The sequence below is a fragment of the Passer montanus genome, unplaced genomic scaffold, assembly GCF_014805655.1.
Source record: "Passer montanus isolate IOZ18808 unplaced genomic scaffold, ASM1480565v1 scaffold18, whole genome shotgun sequence".
Classification (NCBI taxonomy): Eukaryota; Metazoa; Chordata; class Aves; order Passeriformes; family Passeridae; genus Passer; species Passer montanus.
In genome coordinates this window covers 1,630,497-1,649,480 of record NW_024365381.1, presented here as the reverse complement: position 1 = coordinate 1,649,480, position 18,984 = coordinate 1,630,497, and the positions used below count along the sequence as shown (strand labels likewise).

The 18,984-nt window shown below is 35.9% G+C and overlaps 1 protein-coding gene across 7 annotated transcripts in view; it reads right to left on the bottom strand.

Annotated features, from left to right (window-relative positions):
- Positions 1-1,922: 1,922 nt before the first annotated feature.
- Positions 1,923-18,984, bottom strand: part of STRN3 (striatin 3) — a 60,197-nt gene continuing 43,135 nt past the window's right edge. For all 7 annotated transcript variants that reach the window (XM_039704814.1, XM_039704817.1, XM_039704816.1 and 4 more), the window contains 9 exons: positions 16,628-16,761; positions 11,327-11,502; positions 11,138-11,185; positions 10,911-11,032; positions 9,630-9,797; positions 9,239-9,379; positions 7,212-7,319; positions 4,872-4,958; positions 1,923-4,758 (listed from right to left, as the gene is read on the bottom strand). In XM_039704814.1, the coding sequence (XP_039560748.1) occupies positions 4,589-4,758; positions 4,872-4,958; positions 7,212-7,319; positions 9,239-9,379; positions 9,630-9,797; positions 10,911-11,032; positions 11,138-11,185; positions 11,327-11,502; positions 16,628-16,761 (1,154 nt within the window). In that variant the 3' untranslated portion in view covers positions 1,923-4,588. The remainder of the gene's footprint in view (positions 4,759-4,871; positions 4,959-7,211; positions 7,320-9,238; positions 9,380-9,629; positions 9,798-10,910; positions 11,033-11,137; positions 11,186-11,326; positions 11,503-16,627; positions 16,762-18,984) is intronic.

Here is an 18,984-nt window from a genome sequence, read left to right as displayed (position 1 = left end):
CAAAGCATCAACAGAGCAAGTATGAAAATGGAACATTCTTAAACACTCTTGCTTATCTCAGAAGTAGCACTGCAAAACAATTCTAAAGCCTTCTGCTTTTGTTATTTTTTTAAGAAGTTCTTAGAGGCAGACCATAAATTCATATGTGTGTGTGTGTGTATACAGATATATACACCCACTCACTCGTGCAGTGACAAACAGAGTGCTGTGCTCAACACACCTGAGGGATGGGATACCTTCCAGAGGCACCTGGACAAGCTCCAGGACGGGGTCCATGGGAATCTCCTGAGGTTTCACACAGCCAGGTGCTGCTGCTGCACCTGGACTAGGACAACCCCCAGTACCAGCACGGGCTGGGGATGGGCAGATCCAGAGCAGCCCTGCCCAGAGGGACTTGGGGGTGCTGCTGGCTGAGGCTGGACATGAGCCAGCCATGGGCACTCCCAGCCCAGAGAGCCACACGTGTCCTGGGCTGCATCCAGAGCAGCCTGGGCAGCAGGGCCAGGGAGGGGATTCTGCCCCTCTGCTCTGCTCTGCTGAGACCCCACCTGCAGGGCTGCATCAGCTCTGGGGTGCCAGCACAGGAAGGACATGGAGCTGCTGGAGTGACTCCAGAGGAGGCCACAAGATGATGAGAGGAATGGAGCATGTCTCAAGTGTTGGGACTGGCCAACCTGGAGAAGAGAAGGCTTTGGGCTAATCTAATGATGGCCTTCCAGTAGCTGAAGGGAGCCTGTAAGAAAGGCAGAGAGAGGCTTTTTAGAAGAGCATGTGGTGACAGGACAAGGGGAAACTGCTTCAAACTTCAAAGAGAACAGGTTAAAAAAATTCATTACTGTGCCGGTGGTGAGTGACTGGCACATAGGCTGTCCAGAGGAGCTGTGGATGCCCCAACCCTGGAAGTGTTCAAAACCAGGTTGGATGGGGCAATAAAAACCTGTTCAGTAGAAGCTGCCCCTGTCCATGGTGGGGGTACAGGCTTGAACTAGATTATTTTCAATGTCCCTTGCACCCAGACCTTTCCGAGTCTATGAAACCAAACAGAACAAAAATGTGAGCAGTCAGCACTGTGTGAGCAAGGGGCTTTCCACTGATGTGAGACGGGAAATGAGTGATACCAGTTTCAAAGTAAATTAAAGCACACAATAATAAGAGCACGCCTGGCCAGAGTGTGCTATCTGTTTCAAAATAAATTAGCATACAGTATGTGAAATGGATGGCCACTGATAGTGTAACTACAAGCCCAGTTTTTGCACTTCGAAAACCTACCAATTTTCTCCTGGCAAATAAATTTGTCCTTAGTATTTCTAAATTAGGGAAGGTTCTTAACCAGGGCTTGTTACATTCTTTTTCATGTGTATTTGCTATTTCTTCGGAAAGCATACAACTGTTTATGCTACAGTGGACTACAGTCACCGCTGATCTGCTTCAAACAGTTCCCACAATAAAAAGCAAGATGGAGACTAAGTCTGTTAACAGACTTATCTCTCACACCCTAAATGCTACAGGTATTATTAAACATATGCAGACATCTTTCCATTCAGGTTCTGTGCACCAGTCCTTTGGGTCTCACAAAAGAGAAATAAATCCTTTCATAAGCCGAGGAGTTTTTGCTAAATGAAACCATTTCTTTCAGCACTACCATTTTCCCCATCACCAGTACTATAGTTCTTCCATTCTAAAAAGCTCAAAATCAACAAATAAAGGCTTCAGCATGTTATACCCCATAACAAATAAACTAAGATGTATTAGAAATCATTGGTAATATTCAATAACTGATGCCTCACTACAGCACTTGAGCCACTGCATTAGTGAACTAAGATGATCATTAAGATTTCAATTAAGGAAAATAAGCAATTATTTCGGTTTTTATAACTTCAATTTTAATACAATTAAAAAAAAAAAGTAAATGTTATGCATGGTAATGTTTATTAAACAATCACATTTTATTTAAGCATTAAAATGCAGCAGTCTGGAAAAGCTGCCAGAAACAATGTTTGGCTTCAGAAAAGGCGATTATTAAATTACTTCCAATAAAATTCAAATACTCTCTTGTCTGTTGATTAGTTGAATGCTTTAGACTGGAAAGAACAAAAAGTGCAAATCAGCTGAATGTTACTTTCAAAAGTAAACTCTTAGTGTCCTACAAGCAATTACTGGAAGGCCTCACCTCAATCTTCATGATAAAGGACAAAATTCTCCAATTCCTACACAATTATAATTTACTGTAACATTTCAAGCAATGCAACATTATTACTAAAACAAAATTAATTCCAAAATATAACTGCCTATCATGAGCACCTCTTTCCTTTTTTTTTTTTTTGTTTTTTTTTTGTTCTAATTTGCTTGACATGAGATGGCATGAAATACATTCTTACTGCAAAACTGGAAACTTACATGGAACAATGCAGTTAAGCCACTTATAGGAACATGTTCTAGCTTTAGTTAATTTATACCTAAACATACTACTTTACATGAAAATATTCATATTGTGGTATACTGTTTCTGCTGATACGCTTTGAGCGAAGTGACTCATCACAGAATAGGTAAATGTTGACCTTTAGTTTTTTTGTTCATCAACTTTATGGGAGGACTTGGAAAGAAATGGACAGAGGTAAGATATATGGGCAAATTTTAGACATTTAGAAATTAGTTGTTTGGTTTTTTTTAATTCAGCACAACTATTCAGTGGCAATTTGAAATAAAAAGAGAGTAACTTTCTGGCTCCTAAATCACTTCAGAATCACTTCATATGCAAAGATAATGAAAAACCACTGAGATTATGATCTTAGAAGGGCCGTAAGAATACACCAGCAATTTTCGATTTGTTCTTGTAAAAATTTTTTAAAAATTCATGGAAACATGTTCTTATATGTGGGTACTGCTGCTTGAAACTGAACAGTTGCTCAACATCCAGACAACTATTACAATCTTGCAAAAGCAAAGCAGCTTATAAGCGTAATAAACAAATGGTCATTTTGCTAAAATTGAGACCTAATTTAGTAATTTGTAGAATGACTCTTTCAAACTGTGCAACACAAAATAATGTAGCCAACAGTAACATACAGGTACACCATTTAATATTTATTATATGCATTTTATATACATTATTTTTCAACAGCTGTACTTTTGCTATGCGGTACAATCTTAAAAATTTGCTGATTCATAGTTTGTAAAACAGAAACCTTACAAAACTCATCAAAACTCGCAAACTGATCAGAAAAGTTTTGTGGAAGACTAGAAAAAATACTTCTTTGTATTAATCATGCATTACACAAACAAAATTTTTAGTTACACCATAAACTGAAGCACATCTGAAAAATAAAATAAAAGCAGGGAGTAACTAGTCAAAACACAGCAGATTTATGAATCTTGAATTAACTACTTTTGTATTCTATTTGAAATGCAAATAAAAATAATTTTCACTCCAAAGGTTCTCAAACAAGATTGTTTTTTTGGAATCAACTCCACTCCAGGTACTTAACCAGAGGAAAAAGAATTTCTTGGTTTGCAACTTTAGAATTATCAAATGTCCCCTTTTCTCATCTATTTTAGACTGTTCAAAGAGTGCCGTAACAGATATACAGGGCCCTTTAACACACTACATAAAAGGATATAAAGACCAACAAAAAGTGAAATAAATAACAATAGGCCATTAGCAAGATGGGTAATCCTTGATAAATAAACTCGTAAATACAGTAAGATGTACAAAATATCACATAGTGATAGGATGCCAAGATTAATTTTTTTTTAAGAGTTCATTCAGGGGTGTTAACCCCTCTGTGTTTCATTTGAACACATTTTACAGTCCTTTATTTATGAAGACAGTTATGCGATGATGATGAATTAGCATCCTTAAGCAAGGACTTAGCTGAGCTGTATTAGGCAAAAGAAGGGAAGATTGTGGTTACACGGCAGCGGGTCAGTGAGATCTCTGTGTTTTAGGGTTCTATAATGCAGAAAAACATTATCAATACAATCTTGAGCACTGTTGTGACAGGCTAAATATATAAAAAGACTTATAAAAACTAGAATTTTATCCAAACATTTTGTGCAACTAATGCTAAAATATTTTAAGTTAAATTTCCTTTTCTTTAAAGCAAAATAAAAGTTTAAAAGGGGAATCTGTGGCATTCAACTGATAAACAGAAGATTACTAAGAGATGAAAAGAAAGCTACTCTTGGAGCTCACTTCCCCCCACAAGAGCACCACATTCCTAACCCTAAGGCAGCACACAGAGTCCAAAATAAAAGTCTTTTGTAAGATCAGACTCCACGTTTGCTTAAAGACACCTAAAGAACAGACATACGCTCAGTTCATATCCAGTCAAGGCTACAAATACTGGTTTTCTTTTTTGTATTTGTCCCCACCCCCCCAAATACAGTAATTACAGTTAAATGAATGAGCCTGACATTGTTCAGGATGTGGTGACTTTTCACCAACTTCTACCTGCCCCACTTAAGAGCCTTCACCCAGGCAGATCAGATGTAGTGTCTTATTGGTAACCTTATAATTGATGGCAGTGACGCATTCCCTCTTTTTTGTCCAAACAGACCTGCTGTTATGATGCAGGTTTGTTCTGCTATGTCACACAAATACTTTGGCAAGGGCATCAGCTCCTGCACTGGCAATATATGCTTTTGATGGATGAAATGCTACATCATAAATGGATTCATCCAGCTTTTTCCTATGAGCTGTTATTTCTTGCACACATGTCTTGCTGTCCAAATTCCACAACCTAATGGAACAATCATGGCCTGTTTAGGAAAGAAAGAAAGGAAAAATAAAAGATTATATTTGTCAGAAATTAAGTGCATCATAAATGGATAATTTATATAAAACATATAGAATATGAAAAAAACCCCCTTACTTCCAGACATTAAATAGATTCCATTAGGATCTACAGCTAGACTTGTGACAGCATCCAAATGAGCAACCATAGAATGGATCATTTTACCTAAAAGAAAAATAAACAGTGAATTTCCTGTGAAGTACTGTTTGTTTAAAAATCAACCCATTCCTCTTTAACACAACATAAGACAACACGCTTATTTAGATTTCAGTGGTCCTATGGCCCTATTCCATTAGAAATTATTAAGTTTCGACTGCAGACTCTTGTATAAACATAAGGGCAAATGACACATAAATCTCAAAAAGGTATTCCCATTGTGAACAATCTTTATCCACTTGTCATCTTTATTGGCAGCAACAACAATGAACAACTAAAATGACTATGTGAGAACCTTTGTCTCTTAAATGTCCTAATAACTGCCCCAGTAGGAGAGTGGTGATGAAGTTTAGTAAAATGAGACTTACTGAGCCATATCAATGGTCCATCTATCTCTGTCATGGCTAGGAGAGAAAAATAAGGCAACTATAGGTGATACTTGCCCAAAATACTCTCCAGCTTCTCACAATTAACTGTTTGGTTATGTCACAAACCAGAACAGTTAATTCTGCATTCAAGTACTCTTTAATTTCTTTACGTTGACCTGTGTTCCTGGACTCCTAATAACGTGTTTTAGTACCTCACGATGCTTTTTGGAAGGAGTTCCAGAATGTTTAACTGCACAGAGGAATCACTGCCTGTCTCCTGTTTTGAATCTGTCACCTGTTGGGGATTAGCAACTGAACCTCAGTTCATGAGGTTGAGAAAGAGAGCAAATAAACCCCTGTAAGATCATGACCAACACGAAGAAGGTAAATCAGCTTTGTTCAGTTGCTCCTCTTCCTGAAGAATCTCAGCCTATTCAATTTCTAAGATTCTTCCTGAAGAAGCTAAAAGCTACTGAAGATCTTTGATCATCTTTCTAACCATTCTCTGAAACATATTAATTTGGCTATATCCCCTTTGAAGTAAGGGAGACTTCATTCAAAGTATTCATACAAAGGTATTAAAAATGTTCCCTTTTGCCTTTTATTCCTTTCCCTCCTAATACGCATTTTGCTATTCTGACTGCTAAGCAACAAACTGGTATTTTTATCTAACCCCTTACTATAACTCCAAGGTTTTAGTTTGAGTAAGAACAGTTACCCCAGTGATTATTATTTTATAGTACAATGTTTATTTTTCCTTACATGTATCCTTTCAAATTTATCCACATGGAATTTAATTAGCCTTTTATGTCTTTTACGAACTCCAGTTCTTCTTTGTCAGCCTTCATGTTTAATAACCTGAATTAATGAATGTCAGTTAACTCCCAATATACTGTTCCCTGTTCATATGACTCATTATGTTGAAATATTACTGATCCCTCCAGATCTGCAGATATTTTATTCCACAAAAAAGACCATTTACTTCTACCCTCTGTTTCCTGTCTTTGACTTAATTATTTCTTCATGCAGATTTTTTTCCTTATTCTTTGTTTCTTTGAAGCAATAAATCTTAATTTCAGCAACAACAATGTAATTAATGACCACAATTCAAATACATATGTTCATGTCAAGTGCAAAGTGGAAAAAATGTCCAGCTCTTTTGCTTTAGAAAACAAACCCCCCAGGAACCTACTGGAGTTCACCATCCCCTACTGGGACCAAACCAAACACACTTCAAACAGGTGTTTTGCACATGCTTCCTTAAAAGTCACCTTGATTTTTTTTCCTTCCAACTTTGATAGGTAACACATAGGAAGTGACAGGTAATTTCACAAATAGGAAGTTTAAGTTTGTTCTTGCAATTATTTTAATGTTTTTGTCATGACAGACAGTGCAGCTTTCTCCTATCGCCTTCCTTACACTCTTTCTTCCACATCCATTTCTGTTTTATAAACCTTATCAACAAGTTAAGTATAACACAGGACTTCATACCACGATGAATTTAGGGTTATATCTTGCGCTAATAGGTACTAAGTGATCTTTTTTACTACTAAGAGTTGAAAAACACAACTGACACAGGCTTAGAGTTAAAAGCATGGAAATGAAAGCAGACATACTCTATAAATCAGGAAAGCTCTAAATTAAAGACCACTTTCTTGTCCCTCACAACTATCTCTGCCTTGAGAGTGTTTTCTGACTTCTGAAGTCACAATTGCAACAGGCATCACTATTTCACAGAGAAGGTACTGCAAAGGTTTAATCTTAGAAATACCAAAAGTTCTGCTTTATGTAAGACTAAATCAGCAGTAAGTTTTCTACAAATGGATTCTCCCTATGTCATCCAGATTTCTTTAAACATATTCATATATAAAAGTTATGTTCTCTTTATCCTTACCCGTTTTGTTGTCAAAAAATTTGATGTGTCTATCTTCATGTGCTGTAATAGTTACAGGAAGTGTGGGATGACTTACTACCTTGTTAATATGATTATTTGATTGTACACCTGGAAATAAAATAAAAGAAAATGTATCTGCCTTGAAGAAAATGATAAAGTTAAAATGACAGTATTTTAGCATTACACTTTAAATTACAGTATTAATTAACATTATGTAAGTAGTATCTTAGGACCAGTGGATCTCCTAAGAAATAAAGCTTCTTGCTTCACAGGATGGGGAAAACTGAGGTACAACTAGCCAAAGCACTGTAAGGTTAAAGCTCATAAGTAGTTTACACCCAGGAAAGATTTTTGAGAGATAAAACCCAGCAAGTACTGTAATGTAGCAGTAGCCAAGTAGAAACAAACTTCAGCATGAATAATGTATGTTTAGCACACAGCTCTTACAACTGCATCAAAAAATATTTAGTTTGGGGGCTGGGGGGGGAAGACAGAAGTACAGAGTGGTTTGGGTTGGAAGGGACACCTACGAGACCAGAGAATCCAAGTAACTGAAGTCAACCCAACCCTCTTAGATTCTGTCAGATATATTTTTGACTTCAACTTAAAACAATGATTGGTTTAGAACCTCTTTAGAAGTCTACAGGGTACTCTTTTTAAAAAACTATCTTGGTATCTTAATTTCTGTGCTTAATTCTTCTTGAATCTATTTGAAAGTCTCTTGTCAAACTAGAAAATGTATTTCTCCAAATTGTGATGTTCCTTCTCACTTGAACATCAGGCTTTGCAGAAGGTATCTATAAGATAGCTTTTACACAGTTCTGTAACCTGTGTTGAAGTCTGTAAGTTTAATTATTAAAGTAAACTACACTAACTAAAGGGAGAAGCAGATTCTCCCCTTGCACTATTCTTTTAGATGACATTTTATAGAAAGGAATGAGCAGAAACTGGAGGTTTTCCTTATGAAACGCTTTCAGAGCTTCACAAAAAGAAGTCTCCTCCATACACAGTTTCATCAAATAAATGCAATTAATTCTTTATGAGCTACCTCTCTGTAACACTTTATTTGCAGCAACAGGAATTCTGTAAAGTTCCACCAGAAACTGTGTTTAATCCCAACCTGTGCAGAATTCTACACTGAATTAAATATTCTGTTTAATTCACCTATTATTCACCTACTTGTCTTAATATCCTCCACTACAATCTTATGCAATGAAAACTGTGGTTTAATATACAAATCAGAAAACTGAATCTTAAGAAATCTTAGGGAACAGTAACTGTTGCTTTGACTACCTCTAACTACTTTCAAATCCTGCTAACAGAATCATAAAATGGCTGGAAAGGACATTTAACATCACGTAGTTCCAATCCCTCTTGCCAAAGGCAGGGCCGCCATCCACTAAACCAGGTTGTTTTAAGCCACATTCAATGTGGCCTAGAACATTTCCCAGGGACTGAGAATCCCAAATTTCTCTGAGTGACCTGTGCCAGTGTCTCACCACTCTCACAGTAAAGAACTTCTTCCTAATATCTAATCTAATCCTACTCTCTTTCAGTTTGACGCCATTCCTCCTTTTCTTGTCACCACCTGCCCTTGTACAAACAAGCTCCTCTCCAAGTTTCTTGTAGGCCCCTTTAGGGACTGGAAGATCACAATAGTATCTGTCAAGAAGCTTCTCCAGACTGAATAATCCCAAGCCTTTCAGCCTGTCTTCACAGGAGTGGTGCTCCACCTCTGGGATCATCAAAAACCTTGCTCTGGACTCAGTTCAACAGGTCTGTGTCCTTCTTATGCTGGGGCCCCAGAGATGGACCAGCACTCCAGGCAGGGTTTCACAAGAGCAGAATAGATGGGTTAGAACACCTTTCCACAGTGTTTGTTCCAAGCATCTAACCACCTTTCAAACTGAATGATGCAGCAGAGGAGTGAAACCTTTTTCTTTACTACACCATACAATGAGGTACCACAATAATGCAACAGGTACCTCATTCAAGATGGGTATTTATTACAGAAGAGCTCCACTTACCAGATTCTACTTGTGATGAAAACATTACCACTGACTGGGATGTTTCTAAATCATAGATGACTGTGCTGCCAGTGTTAAAAGATGCCACCATATGAGCAGGGTCACAACCTATAAAGTCAACTGATGTGGGTATTCCATGCTCTAAAAGGGCAAAAAAAAAATCTTTTAGAAAGAACAAAACACTTTAAAAATTCCTGACAGTTTAAACATTTAAGATCATACTTGAAGAAGATATTTACTATTTTCTTTAAAGTAATGCTACAGAACCATGGTTATTTGATTACAAGTTATTCTTTTAGCTGTTACCTAATTTGGATATATGGAGATAATGAGCCTGGATGCATCATCAGCTGCCTCATAACAGATTTTCAAAACCACTGCAAAAAGTTACCTTTCTCTCCGTTGTAAGTGCAAATACAGGGATTTTTTTCTGGTGGGTTCCATAACCTAATAGTGCCATCTGCTGAACAAGAGAGTAAGTGATTCTTTACACCACTGTAAGCAAGACCCCAGACTGCATCTGTGTGAGCAATTAATGTGCCAGCTAGAACGTTTGGCTCTGGAAAAAAAAGTTCAGAAAGGAAACCATTTTAGTGAAGAAGCATTAAGTATTTCTTGTACCTCAAAATAAATTAAATTCCACATAAACCAGCTGTATGTTCCCCCTGCCCTTCCTGTTCAAGCAACAGCCAGAATATTGCACAAGTCATTCTGCGCAACCACTGCCATCTTCCTCCAAAAAACCAACCAACCAATCAGGAAAACAAACAAACTCAAACTAAAAAACCCTACCAAACCAGGCAACAAAAAAACCCCCACAAACAACTATGTCCCTTTTCCCAGAATGATACACTCTTGTTACCACCTCCTCTCTTATTTCTTCCTTTTAAATTCAACGCCTTAAAGATGCTTGATCACAGCCCTTCCTTCGTACAGGTGCAGAAAATCAGCTTTCCACTTTAACACTGGATGCTGACTTGATGCAGTTTTTATTCAGCATACTCTGCTGACACATAGGTATGGTCTAAACCTCTCAAGCACACTAATAATAAAAACAGGACTATTTTTTTCTTGTGGAGCTGGGAAACTTATTTTCATCTCCCTGATGCTTTATAGTTACCTTTTATAGAGGATTTTAAAATCTATGTAGAGTTTTCCAAGCAGTTATCAGCTATTTAATTTTAGAGACATCTAAAATGAAAGATATCTAAATCTTTAAGAGAATCTAAGAGATTCTCTTAAAATCTAAATCTTCTAAGAGAAATGTTAGGGACTTGCGATGCAAGTCAGAAACATGGGACACAGAATCTGAGCACACCATAGTTTTCTGGCAAATTTCCATCAGAAGAAACGAATAATCATTAAGAAGTTGTAATTCTAGTTTAAAATATTTTGCTTGTCAAAAATATAAATTATGATTATTTTTTTCTTTACTGCATAAATCTTAGGAATTGTTAGATCTCCCTACTACTCTTCTACACAAAGTACATCATCAGTGCAAGCAGGAATAACTACCTAATGTTTGCCATACGTAAGTACTTGAAAACACACAGTCTAGCTGAAAAATGGCTGTAATATTTCATAAAAGCTCTAGAAAATAGATTAACATCAAGTAGAAAAATAGCATTCAAGACAACGGTCAGAAGTTGTTTATCTTTTAAAAGGTACTTACCATAGGTATCATATGGATCCACATTAGGGCTAGGCATGTTCCACCACTGGATGGTTGCATCAATACCACCACTGAAACACTGCTCTCCATTGGAACTAATTGCCAATGACAATACCGGTCCACTATTGAGAGACAGAAAAAAGCTGATTGGTAACTGCCTACAGGACAGAATCTATTGTTATGAATGACAATCTATTTATCAGCCATGAATAATGTCAAACACTCACATGTGGGCCCTAAATGTGTAGATGGGTTCTACATCTAAAGAGGCACTCCTGAAAGAAAAAGAAGAGTTATTATACCACATGAAATCTCTACTGAAAAACTTGAAACTATAAGAGTTTAATAAATTTCAAAGGCATATAAAACACAAATGAAAAACACAACTGATGTTTTATAAAATCCCAAATACTTGCTTTTTGGCAGGAACCGTTTTCTGCAAATTCCAGAGTTTTAGAGTATGGTCCTCAGAGGCTGTAACCAGCACAGGCTCTACAGGATGAAAAGCTAATGCTCGCACTCCATCAAAATGACTGCGTAGCGTATACTTAGGGTTCCATGTCTTTCGGAAGGCATCTTTATTAGCTGGCAACTTGAAAGAGAAAAGGAAAGTAGTAATTTTATCTTGGATTTTAAAAAATGGATTTTATACATATCCCTCTGTATTTTTGGAAACATCCCATGCTTGATTCAGCTAATATCTATTCAACCTTAAGTTTGCATTTATCTATTGATTTATCTACATACATCTACAACCCCATCTGGCCAGCTAGACAGTCTGCAAAATTTTCTGTTGTAACAGTTTCCTTTGACCCAGGCTGGAATGATATATAATGTTAAACACACAGAAAAGAAGACTTGATTTTCAGAACAGATTTTAATCCTTTTGTGCAATGACACTAACTCCTCTTCCTTGCAGAAAGGGAAATGTTTCATTGTGTATCATGTCGTGTGCATCCAAGAAAGAGATTATAGCCATCAAAAGCTCATTTATCACTTAAACAAAATAAAAATTAGCTTGAGGTGCTTGGTGAGTGATCTTCTTTAGATGAGTAACTTGACTAAGGTTGACAAGAAACATACATAGTTCTTGAATACTTCTACAAGTGAAGTCATGTACATAGAAATAGCTAATCCAAATTTCAATAGACATTTGTCATGATTTTAAACATAACATTACACAAATATTCTTTAAGACTTTAATGAGTTTCAAATGTATCTGTGAGACAATAACTTAGCTGCTTTGTGAAGCAATATATGCAAACTCTACATTTATATACTGTGAACAACCAATTCATACTCTTTACTTGCAGACTGTTAGGCTAAAATACAATAATTACAGCTGCTTAATATTAATTATAGGTAACCCAGAAGAGTTATCAGAAAAATTCAAGCCCTTCTAGTGATTCCAAGAGACTAATTTATAGCTTTGAATACAATTAATATTTATGAATCAGACTCTTAAAAGACTACATCCCATCCTAAGCCTCCATCATAAAGATCCAGGTACTTCTCTTTTCCCCTAAAGGTAGTTTAGAAAATGGACCTGAATTAGATGAACAAAATAAGCAGACTAAGAACGAATGGAAACTAATTGTATCCTTTGTCTTACACAAATGGAAGCTAATTGTATCCTTCATCTTACACACTATCTATTTCAGCATGTAACTGCTAAAATATGTTTCTCAACTGCAGGCCAGAATAGCTTGACATCTCAAAATAATTTCAGCAACACTAATATGAAATTTTAATCTCCCATAGCTAATCAAATCTTACTACCTTTTACCTGTCAGGACTGAAAATATTCAGATAACAGTGTAACATGTATTGTAATAACTATTTTTGGACCAAGTCTATAATCTGGATTTAATTATCACTACTCAAACCAAATTCAAATCCAACCAACAAAACAAAGAGGTTCAGACAATAAAATTTACTGTTCTGAGTTACAGATATGCAGACATTTGCTTTTCCATTATATTACTTAAATTTCTGTCCTAAGTGCAAACTTTACCTAATTCCAATCAAGTCACAGAAACTTGTTATACCAGACATGTAACCTGAATTTTTAGGGTTTTTTTAAATACCAACAAAGTAATCTATATAATGACAAAACATTTTGCTTGCAATCTTCCTACTTCAGAGTACATTGAATACTGCAATATTTTTACTGAGATTGATGTTATTTAGCACTGCATATTATGTACAAGCTTCATAAAAAGAATAATCTTTTGTTTTAGGAAACTGAACAGAGTGGAATTCTGGAGTTCTGCATTAAACATAATTTGGACCAAACAGTTGATTTACTTCCCTCCCCAAGTGGACAAGAGAAAGGGAGAAAAGAAAAAAAAAAAGGTATTTTCCTAGCAAATAGGGTCCCTTGATATTTTAAATCCTCATTATGTAACGTGTTCACCCATCTAGCTATCTTATGTTCCCTCATGTATTTGTGGTGATCTGGGGCTTAGAGCAATTGAAGTCAAAAACTTGAAATAGCAATGCTTAATTTTAGAACATGATACATCCCAGATTATGCAGAAGACATGCAATTTTTTGGGTGCAATATGCATCCACACAACAATATCTACCACAGTTGTGATGAAAAGTAATTTGAAAAAATCAGAGCTGGATATGGTAATCCTTATTTTTCAAAACATGAAAAGCCTTTTTTTTTTGGTCTTTTTTCTTAAAAGGATTGTTGCAAGGGTAATTTTGTTTTTGGCAGTACAGAGAAATCTGCTAAAATGCAAGGTATAGAATTTACACAAGTAAGGTACGTCTCCTATTCTAACCATAGCTTTGAAGTTTTAATTTTTTTTAAATAGACTGGAACATCATGGTTCTTTTAGAAGACACCACATACACTTTATTAGAAATCTAGTTATACATAAACCAATTTTTAAAAATTCTTTTCTCTATCCATGTTTCTAATGGATCTTGATATCGTTACTGCAAGAGTAAGAGAACAACTGACACACCTTCAAAGAGGTCTTTGCAATCTCTAAGAAAAAAAGTTAACCAGTAATGTATTTCCAAAAAACAAATAACCAAAAAACCCAACCCCCACCTCAGAAAAACACAGCCAAGGACTTGGAAAAGGGATTTGATGATTACAAAGGATAAATGTGTATTTATACACACACACACTGTCAAGATAATCAAAGTCATGAGAACAGAGACCCTTTTTCCATGGACTTTAGCGGGCTTTACTAAAGGCCAAGAAGGACCAAACAACCCATTCATTCTACCTTGTAAATCACAGGCAAACTGGACTGAAACTACACCTGAGCTAAACCAACACAAACAAACAGCCCCCTCCCCCCCGCAAAAAAGGCATTAGGTAATGAAGATCTTCCTTGCCTCTGCAGTCAAGGGATCCTAACACATTGTAAGGAGATATTCATTTCCCTATGTCAAAAATGTACTCCCCAACAGCAAACAAAAATTTTAGAGAACAATACTTAATTGCAGTCAGTGTCTTTTTATGTTTTAATGTTACTTTTTTCTTGATAATGTTGTAACTTATTGAAGATTTCCAGGTTTACATAAAGGAAAGCTTTCCAATTTTAGTCAGTCATACTGCAGAAAAACACCATTCTCTGGTGCTATGGAATCAAAAAATATACAAATGGGGGCATTTGATTTGGCAACATTATTCCCTCAGCATACAAACAGCTACATGCACTGAGGTCAATTTAAGTAACTAGATAATAAAAAAGACATTACTTGAGATGACTACTGTTTACTAAATGACTAGTAGGAGACAACCTGTGAATTTAATCAAGCATACAGAAATCTTCTGAGTTATAGTTGAAATTCTTAAGATTTATATTTAACCGCCATCCTGTATTCATATCCTCTCCTTTTCAAAATACAACACTCATCAAGGAGTGACACATGAAAGCTAATGGAAGCCTGTCGTGGCTTTATTTATTAATGCACTCTAATGGCTCACAAAAGCCATCTGAAGAGCATGGACCTATTGGGAGCAAATGCATTAAGTCTTCTGGTTTGAGGTTTTTTCGTTGTTCTTGTTTTACTTACACATTAACTTAGTGTCACACCTCCTTATCTGGAGACATACTGGAAAATGAGGTGACTTCACCTAATCTTACAAGGGCATTAGACTACAATGCCCTACAAGTACTCCATTACAGGTACAAGGTAAAACATGGTCTTACTGTGCAGCAAATCCACAGCTATGAGGGAACAACTTCAGTAATTAAAAACTATCATGAAATTTTTACCCTAAAGAAACATTGTGATGAAAAACTAATAGCATCTGAATTTTAGTCTCTTCAAAGTCATGACAGGACAGTGTCGTCTTCAATATAAAAAAAATTGTTGGCATCTGTGTTATTTTACACTTTGTTTTTTCTAGCACACAAAGTCAGAAGCCACTGTGCATTTTTCAGCTATGCTTTAAAAGGAAGAAAATATCCTATGAGTACTGGGAAGAGAGGACTGGACAAGAAGCAAGCAAAGCAAGTTACAATCATGGCCAATCACAACTCATTTTCAGTGAATGGCCTAGTAAAAAAAAACTACTTCTGTATTTTGTCTCCTGTATACACCAGATATTAGAGCATGAAATAGCCTCTTCCCACTCACCTCCCAAACCAAGCTGAAAATAAAGAGCCTCAGGGGTTTAAGGCGTTAAGCCTCAGGGGTTTAAGGGTTTGAGGGAAAAAGTTTTGAAAATTCAACAACATTGAAAAACTAAGACCAACTTCATCTACAGGATGATTAACACCTTCTAACCTTCAACAAATGTGTGCTTCTACTGCAAATTTCTTATTAGCTCAGGCAGCACTTCATATTTGAGTATTTATCAGCTATTCTCTGCTTTAAGTTTCCAAAGAGCAAAGGTAACCTCTTTTCTGCATCACTCTTCAAACCACAAGAACTGTTTGTCACGTTTGTCCCAAGTAGCACAGACTCACGTAACAGTTCTGTTAACTGGCATATTAATTGCAATGTTTTCTGAGCTTAGTCCTGGCTTGCCACTAAATACCCTCCATCTTGGAATAAGCAAAATGGCTACACACTGTTTTATAAAGAATTTGTAGTTCACAAAAGACAGCAATATACTACAAAGCTGCAATCTGCAGTCAAGCCAATACAAGACTTTTTATATACTTCATGCAAAACTTACCTGAACACTTCACTAACCAGCCATCCAATGTTACTAACCAATGAAAAATTTGTTTAACACTATTGGTAGAAGCTTAATGAATATGGTCAAAGGAATGTCAGAACACTCTGGATTATAATAAAAATATCCCCATAAAGCTTACATCTGAAATATACTACTATATATACAGTCCATGCTGTTAACACTACTTACTCATCAAAAGGACAGCAAATAAATGAGTTAATATCAGTATTTGTGTTTCGTGCCATGCCTACTCACCATTCCATTTCAATGTATAACTGTCATTTTGGTCATGTTAAGACATTAATATGTATTTTATGTCATAACACATTCCCCCTCCCAGTGACAAAATCTGAATTCAATTATTAATGTAGAAAAACTCCAAGTCATCTCACTTAATTCTGGTAACCCAAATTACTTAGCACATTCACAAGATGCTCTTCCATTCCAAGTAACACCTTTTACTAAAGAAGCGCATCAGTAATGTTCAGGATTGAAGAGAGGGGACCCAACTACCATTGGTTAAATTGTATAAAGAATTTTAAAATAAAATTGCACTTACATCATAACTATAGTCTGCATCATTTGTTACTGTCAAGTCTGCAAGGTCTCCAAGGCCCAGTACACTTAACAACACATCATCAGAACCCATAATAAATGACTTGCCTCCTCCAGGTGGAAACGTTATTGGCTCAGCTATAAAGAACAAAACAGTTTCTTTAAGTCTCAATAGAGTAATTCAAACTGATGAAAAGCTGCATTATTCATCACTTAACAGCAAAGCAGAGTTTAAAACTGAACTTGTATATACTACATACAGCCCCGATTAAAAAAAAAAAACCAAGAGCATGAGGACACACACACATGTGCAAACACACACACATTATATACACAACTCTTGTACCATGCTTCATCATTTGATTTCAACTTACTTTACAGAGGTCTTGATACTGACAACTGATTTGATTCACATTACTTTATACTGCAATACCAAATGTACATCCAAGGTTTCCAAATTCTCAGCTGAGTTTTTCATTCAATACACCATGCTTCCTGCCTTCTATCCACTTGCAAATATGTCTTTGTGTTTTATAGTAGTCAAATATTCCTACTTGTACACTGAATATTTTTTAATCACTCAAGCAAAAGACTCCTGCAAAACATCTCTTCCGCTTTGAGTTTTCTTAGAGAAGTGAAAAAATGGAAACATCTATTATTTATTCATTTCCTCTCTTAGTTTCTCAGCATGATTTTGGATTCTAATTTTAAAGTACACTCAACTGACACTCATGTTGTCTAGATGTGCCTTCTTCAAATTAAAATTTAACATTTCTGTTAATTATCATTTAGAATGAATAGAAGTTATATATAGCCATTCACTATGAATTCACATCTGAATAATAAAGTTTAAAATATTCACCCATATTTTTTACCCCTTCAATGATTCTGCAAATCTCCATTAACCCACAAATACCAATTTTGCAATAAGGAATAGGAATGAAGGCTTAAGCACTGTAATGCTTCAGCACATTTTAGAAGCTACTTTTACTTTTCAGTTTTCTTTTCCACTTAGAAATAGCAACACTTGTTAAGTAGAGTATATGAAATTAAGGTCTGTGTGAACTTCAGCTAAGTATAAGCATCTGCAAAATATGTTAAATTATATTTGACATCTTGAAAAATTAAACTTGCTTGACTTTTGAATGTCACTGATCTGGCAGAGTTATGGCCTCACTTTAATGCCACTCCTTATTTCTTATCCTCCTAGAAAAGCCTTCAATCTCAGAGAACACAGTTTCCAGTTTCCTGGGATATTGTTCTAGAAGCAGGTCCAAACAAGAGGAATAATAATTAACACATTCCTGTTTAGAACACACATCTCCATTACTCTGTATGGCCACTATCTGAATGGTAAGCCAGTTCCAATCCACTCCCATGGAATTACAGTGACTGAAAGCAGGTGTAGTTACAGATGTCTGGCACCACTGCTAGGGCTAGGCAAAGAGGAGCCAGACAGCCAGATCAAAATACATCACTTCTCAAGAATAGAACAGGTTTTAATGCTTCAGAACTATTGTACTATTAAGAAATGTAACCTAAACAACACAGTCAATACAACCATTTCTGAGAATCTAAGAACATCATCTATCTAAGAATACAGACTGCTGTTCCTACAATTGCACAAAAAGAGGAAACAATATTCTAAATACGCACATTCACCTCTTGTAAAAAAATTCACAATCCATACAAGTTTGACTCTTAAGAATGCTACATGACATTAACAGCCCAAAATGGTTTACCATGTCCTTATATGAATAAGCTTTTTATTTCCATCAGTAATTTACTAAAACTCTACATCTGACGATCTACCACAAACCACTTATATTTCAAAAAATATATATTCCTACAAAACACCTAATTTCCTTTCCTGTTACTCCTATTTGATCTTTAGGACAGGCCCACAAGGTTTAGGTAAGCCCCATAACCTGTCATACAAATTCTTTGTGAAACTAATGTCACCTGACCTTAACAGATAAACTTTCCTATGTTTTATAACAAGAACTAAGGACCACCACATCAAGAACCTATACTACAAATTCATCAAGTTTTGTTTGCATGAGTGACTATTTCTTTATTTAAAGCTTCAAAATTAATGCTACTCAAAATTCAGAAGACTACTTCTCAACACTAAAGCTGCCTGTATGTATGTACATTGTGTTCTATAATTTATTTGTGAATTTTATATTTTTAAGTGAGGTGTATTTGAGAAGTTTAAAAAATGGCTGCAAACTACTTTTGCAAAAAAAGAAACAGCGGAACAGTAACACAATGAAAAATGCATGATGTCACAGCTACTAAAAATAAAGACCCATATCTTCAGATATCAAAACAATGCATCAATAGATATATGCAAATGAT